This window comes from Eleginops maclovinus, chromosome 4 (genome assembly GCF_036324505.1).
Source record: "Eleginops maclovinus isolate JMC-PN-2008 ecotype Puerto Natales chromosome 4, JC_Emac_rtc_rv5, whole genome shotgun sequence".
Taxonomy (NCBI): domain Eukaryota; kingdom Metazoa; phylum Chordata; class Actinopteri; order Perciformes; family Eleginopidae; genus Eleginops; species Eleginops maclovinus.
Genome location: NC_086352.1, coordinates 29,037,146 through 29,043,694, shown reverse-complemented (window position 1 = coordinate 29,043,694; position 6,549 = coordinate 29,037,146). Strand labels below are relative to the sequence as shown.

At 40.4% G+C, this 6,549-nt stretch overlaps 1 protein-coding gene across 1 annotated transcript in view; it reads right to left on the bottom strand.

Moving 5' to 3' along the window:
* Positions 1 to 4,155: 4,155 nt before the first annotated feature.
* The window catches only part of LOC134863331 (multiple epidermal growth factor-like domains protein 11), a 115,175-nt gene continuing 112,781 nt past the window's right edge, over positions 4,156 to 6,549 (bottom strand). The window contains exon 26 of the mRNA XM_063881796.1: positions 4,156 to 6,053. Coding sequence (XP_063737866.1) covers positions 5,848 to 6,053 — 206 coding nt within the window. The 3' untranslated portion in view covers positions 4,156 to 5,847. The remainder of the gene's footprint in view (positions 6,054 to 6,549) is intronic.

Genomic DNA, 6,549 nt, shown 5'->3' with positions numbered 1-6,549 from the left:
TGGAGGTTGTTGTCCTGGCACCAAGATGTCAGGGCTCTGACCTCCTCTCTGTACGCCGTCTCGTCGCCGTCTGTGATCAGGCCGATGACGGTCGTGTCGTCAGCAAACTTGATGATGGTGTTGGAGCTGTGTGTGGCCACGCAGTCGTGCGTGAACAGGGAGTAGAGGAGAGGGCTGAGCACACAACCCTGAGGGGCTCCGGTGTTGAGGGTCAAGGTGGAGGATGTGATGTTCCCCATCCGCACTGCCTGGGATCTGCCCGTCAGGAAGCTCATGATCCAGTCACAGAGGGCGCTGTTGAGCCCAAGGTCCCTGAGCTTAATGATGAGCTTGGAGGGCACAATGGTGTTGAATGCTGAACTGTAGTCAATGAACAGCATTCTCACATAAGTGTTCCTCTGGTCCAGGTGGGAGAGGGCAGTGTGGAGGGTGAGGGAGATGGCATCATCCGTGGACCTGTTTGCTCTGTAGGCAAACTGCAGGGGGTCCAGTGAGTCAGGGAGGGAGGAGGTGATAAAAGTTTTGACTAACCGCTCAAAGCACTTCATGATGATGGAGGTGAGTGCAACTGGGCGGTAGTCATTGAGGCAGATGGGTTTTGTCTTTTTGGGGACAGGGACAATGATGGACTCTTTAAAACATGTGGGGACTACAGACTGGAGCAGTGACCTATTGAAAATGTCTGTGAACACATCTGCCAGCTGAACTGCACACACCTTGAGAGCACGGCCAGGGATGCCATCAGGTCCTGGAGCCCTGTGTGTGTTGATCCTTTTCAGAGATCTACACACATCTGCACTGGTTAAAACCAGTGAGCAGGGATCCTGGGCCTTTTGTGCCTCCACAGCCGGGGGCTTCTCAAAGCGTGCATAAAATGTGTTCAGTTCATCTGGGAGAGATGCAGACACTTCCTCAGCACCACTCGTTGTCCTTTTGTAGTCTGTTATTGTTTTTAGTCCAGACCACATATTTCTGGCGTTGGAGCCCTTGTAGTTCGACTCCACCTTGTCCCTGTATTGTCTTTTCGCACTGCTAATAGCTCTCCGGAGTGCATACCTGGAATTCCTGTACTCATCCAAATCACCGCCGCTGTGCGCGATGGCCCGTGCTTTAAGTTTAGCTCGGACCTCGCCGTTTATCCAGGGCTTCTCATTTGGGAATGTCCGTACAGTAATCCGCGGCACGACGTCATCGATGCATTTGCCGATGTAGCAAATCACCGCGTCAGTGTGTTTGTTTATATCGTCCTCCTCAAACACACACCACTCCGTGATGCCAAAGCAGTGGCGGAGAGCAGAGTCAGACTGCTCGGACCAACGCTGCACTGTCCTTGTCACAGGTCGGTCCCTCTTCAGTCTCTGCCGGTAAACGGGGAGCAGAAGAAGAGATATGTGGTCTGACTTGCCGAAGGGGGGGCGGGGGAGGGCTTTATATCCATGCCGGAAAGGAGTGTAAACATGGTCCAGTGTATTTCCACCGCGCGTGGGGCAGCTGACGTGCTGATAGTATTTCGGCAGGACTTTCTTCATGTTGGCTCTGTTAAAATCCCCGGCCACAATAAATGCGGCCTCTGGCCGAGAAGTCTCTGTCCTGTCGATAATCCCATACAGCTCCTCCAGCGCTGTGTTGTTGTCAGCGTGCGGCGGAACATACACTGCTGTTAGAACAACAGATGTGAACTCCCTCGGCAGATAAAAAGGCCGGCATCCGATCATGATGTGCTCGAGGCTGGGAGAACAGTCCGAAGAAATGATCTCCACATCTGAGCACCAGTTGTTGTTAATCATGAAGCAGACACCTCCTCCCTTGCTCTTCCCTGAGTTTATTGTCCGGTCCTGGCGATGAATGGAGAATCCGTGTGGAGCAATGGCGGCGTCCGGTATCGTGGGGTCGAGCCAAGTCTCCGTGAAAACCAAAACATTACAGGTCTTAATGTCCCGTTGAAATGCCACCCTGCTACGGAGTTCGTCCAGCTTATTATCCAGGGATTGGACATTTGCCAGAAGTAAACTCGGTAGAGGAGGCCTGTTTTCACGTTTCCTCAGCCTGACCAGGACCCCGGCCCGGGAACCTCGTGGTCTCTTCCTCCTGCGCTCCACAGGTAGAGCTCCAGCAGGTAAACACGGAGACTCTCCATTGTTTGCAGGTCGTCGTGGATTATTGCTGTCCACCAGCGACCTGATGTGTAAAAGTTGTTCTCTACCATATTGGATGATAGGGCTCGCTTGGGCGGTTTGCATGTTGCAAAAAAAGTTAAAAACAAACAAAATGGAATCATGTAATGGAACAGATTTTTACTCGCATGTTATCAGGAAATACAAAATAAATGAAAGTCTGGTAATAAGTAAACAAACAGTAAACAGTAAAGTATATAATAAAATCTAAATATCCAATAAGAAATGTTAAAGATGTAGTTTGGTTGGAATGGATCTCTGTTAGTTTACAACTGGATCCATCCTTTAAGTGGATGTGTGGATTTGCATCATTTCTCTGTTTTAGTAAATTCACTAACTTAGAGGGACAAAACCATGCCTCTGGACATCAATTGCCACTAAACCCAACTTAACCCCTATCTATTTTCTGTGTATACTTCTATATCATTGACCTTTTTCTCACAACCTCAAATGAAAGAGTGGGTACTCACCATGTGTATGGTGTCTCTTTGATTAGTAGCCTAACAAATTAAAAAGTATTTGGTACAGAAAATCACAGAGAGCGTATAGGGCCCATGAGATAAAGCAACAAATCTTGATCCTAAATAGTTTTTTTTTGGCTTGGGTGAGATGAGAGCAATGTAATTAGACACAAATGAGGATAGCAGGTGACCCTAAACGAGGTCTAATCAGTGTTTTAAGTGGAAACATCTGTCTGGGTGTTACCAAGCTCTGCACAGGGTCTTTAAAATGACAGAATTGTGAACTTGTCACAAGCACAAGTGTTACTAAACACTAACAAAAAAGGTTCTATCTAGTGTTTCTTTCAAAAACAATTCAGATAATGTAACGCAACAACACTAAAGTTGAGTAGAGTCCAACAAGTCTCCCGCAATGCTAGTGGCTATCTTCAACTAAAGTGAAGCTTCGTATATTCAAGTTATACGAAGCTTCAATGCTAACATTCTCCCACTGAAAGGCTAACCAGCTTACAATGATAATGCTAATAAGCTCAAAATGATAATGCTAATAAGCTCAAAATGATAATGCTAACAACTTTAAAATGATAATGCTAACAAGTTTAAAATGATAATGCTAACAAGTTTAAAATGATAATGCTAACAAGTTCAAAATGATAATGCTAACAAGCTCAAAATGATAATGCTAACAAGTTTAAAATGATAATGCTAACCAGTTTAAAATGATAATGCTAACCAGTTTAAAATGATAATGCTAACAACTTTAAAATGATAATGCTAACAAGTTTAAAATGATAATGCTAATAAGTTTAAAATGATAATGCTAACAACTTTAAAATGATAATGCTAACAAGTTTAAAATGATAATGCTAATAAGTTTAAAATGATAATGCTAACAAGTTTAAAATGATAATGCTAATAAGTTTAAAATGATAATGCTAACAAGTTTAAAATGATAATGCTAATAAGTTTAAAATGATAATGCTAACAAGTTTAAAATGATAATGCTAACAAGTTTAAAATGATAATGCTAACAAGTTTAAAATGATAATGCTAATAAGTTTAAAATGATAATGCTAACAACTTTAAAATGATAATGCTAACAAGTTTAAAATGATAATGCTAACAAGTTTAAAATGATAATGCTAACAAGTTTAAAATGATAATGCTAATAAGTTTAAAATGATAATGCTAACAACTTTAAAATGATAATGCTAATAAGTTTAAAATGATAATGCTAATAAGTTCAAAATGATAATGCTAAGCTCAAAATGACAACGCTAACAGGTTCACCATTTAGAGTTAAGGTAACACGCTTGAATTTGCAACAAAATTAATTGTTTTTACAGAAATGTCATTATTAAACAAATATTTTCTTTAACTGTTCCCTAGTTATGGCGCTAGATAAATTATCAGAGGATCACAAAGTCACACACACAAACTACTATTGTGTGTATACAAAAAGCAACAGATAATGCTACTTACTTTTTATTTAACACACAGGCTGCTAACTATTTCCAGTTTAGTCTAACAAACTCTCTTTGGGAAACATGATCAGTCATCGTGATGTAAAAATATTGTTGATATGCAGAAGACACACATTTGTTTAACCCCATTTCTTGATGACCACAGCTGTTTAAATGCTTTACCAGAAGCAGTTTAGGTTGCTTCTCTGCTTCGTAACAAGACATGACACCACTCCCCTGAGCTATGACGACTTTATTAAGTTAAGGGCTTGAAACAAAATGACCACGGAGCACTCAATACATCTACTGTAGTTTAAACTATTCATTATGAACAAAGCTTAAGGAAAGGCGTAACTAGCAAGATAAAGTTAGGGCAAATGGCACACAAGTAGGAAATGAATACATGGGAAAACAAAGCGGTTCACATCTGATTGTCAACATGTCCTGTTATTGCTATTTGCAAATTTAAAATTGTGAGCATTTTTACCAAAAGTGATCTGCATGTCATTGAAAAATCCAGCAGGATTTCACACATTACAGATCTGTTTCCTATGAAATATAAAAATGGTTGAAGTAATTGATTGGCTTCCACTTTTGACCTTGCTGCAAAAAAACAACAGTGCATTCATACTTCAATAATGAGTACATTTGTTCAACTATTTTGTGAATGGATTCATCATTTTCAAGCAAAGAAATGTGATAATATTCAGCTTTTTCTTTCCATAAAGTGATAGAAACTGAATATCTTTCAGTTTAGGACATTTGAAGCTGTCCTCTTGGACAAATTCCACTTTGTCATAGGTCACATTATTTATCGATTCATTGAAAAACCATCAAACATGACAATCTGTTCCCAAAAAGCATTTTGAATTTGTTTGCATGTGAGGACAGTCAGATGACAGTATTCAGTTTGCACCAAAGGACCTATTAAAGGTAATTCTGGCTAATATTATCTTTTGAATACTCTTTGGCATGCGTATTAAAGTTGACACAACAAAAGAAAATCACATTAATAATCACTAGTGTACAGTAAGTGTACATCCAATACACCACTCTGTCTACAGTAATTACAAAAAAATACATTTTCAGAGAGAAAATATAGATCCCTGTCAGGACCTTTAAATATGTAAACAGGAAATAAGAAACAAATATGTAAAAATCCCAGAATTATACAGGTAGTGTGGTACTGACCAGATTGAAGTTTGTGCATATTTCACATATTTACTATCTCCTTTTTCCAGGAGAATATGGGAGAAAAGAGCACCTTTCCTCCATTTTTCCATAATTTACAAGTCTGTTTGCACTGGAGAAATAATGCCCGTTTGATGCTTCCTCCTCGTTGGGTAGATCCACTCAGTCCAGGTGTAAATAGGGCCTCAGTCTTATATTTGGCTCTCACATTTACTTTGCAGTATAGATACATTTACACGCAGTCTCTTTGTGACTCTCTGAAAACTCTTTTCCATTCTTCCTTCACTTTCCATCTTCTGACGTATCAGCATACCAGAAAAAAGGTATACTTTTGTGCATACTTCGACGTTTATTCCCTTTTTTGACATGTTTTTGATGAAGGGGAATTGACAATACAACACAAATATGTAGTATTGATTGGCACAGAAACAGTTTGGATATAATACAGTGATAAACAGCAGTTAGAGCACTGCCAGAATAACCTTTCCCCGTTTTATCCCAGTTTACAATTTGCTGTTTCTGCGAGTCCAGTGTCTGGTCCTTGGGGCTGGAGGGGGTCTAGAGCAGCGAGCTGGTGGGGCTACCGGGCAGCGGGGGGCTGTGGCTGCGCAGGGTGAGGCTGTGGCTGTGGGAGGGGCTGGGGCGCACAGGCAGCAGGTCGTAGTGGCTCGGGATGTGGCTGTTCCTGGGCAGGTCGTACGGGTTCTGGGGGTAACTGGGAAGCACCATGCCGTTGGCCCCCTGGATGATACTGATGGTTGGTTCTGGGAAACCAATAATAGGAATTCAAGTAAAAATTATTTAGTGGATTAATCAGTTAGAGAAACAATTATTTTTGCTTCAGGATTTAAGTCTTATCAAGTAAAAATATTTTAATATCATTTTTAAGTTCTGACGTTTGAATGATGTAAACAATAAAAAACACAACCATTGTTATGAACATCTAGCATCTTTGCAAAGTCTAATTTATTTAACTTTTCACTCATTGTGCTGTATTGTCCCAGTTGTTATATGAAAAAAAAGCCATTAAAATAGCAAGAGAAACATTTGTATATATATCATTAGAAGCAGCTATAAATCCTTTCGCATGCAAGCTTTAGATTTTGTGATTTAAATGTTTCTGTCCAATTATTTATTTTATGTTCACGTGTGTAGTAGTATGTGGTTGGGTAAACTCTCATATATATAAAATAAATCACATATTGTCCCAGCAGATATGGGAGCACAACCATCTGAATTTAAATTGCAAAACACCCCCCT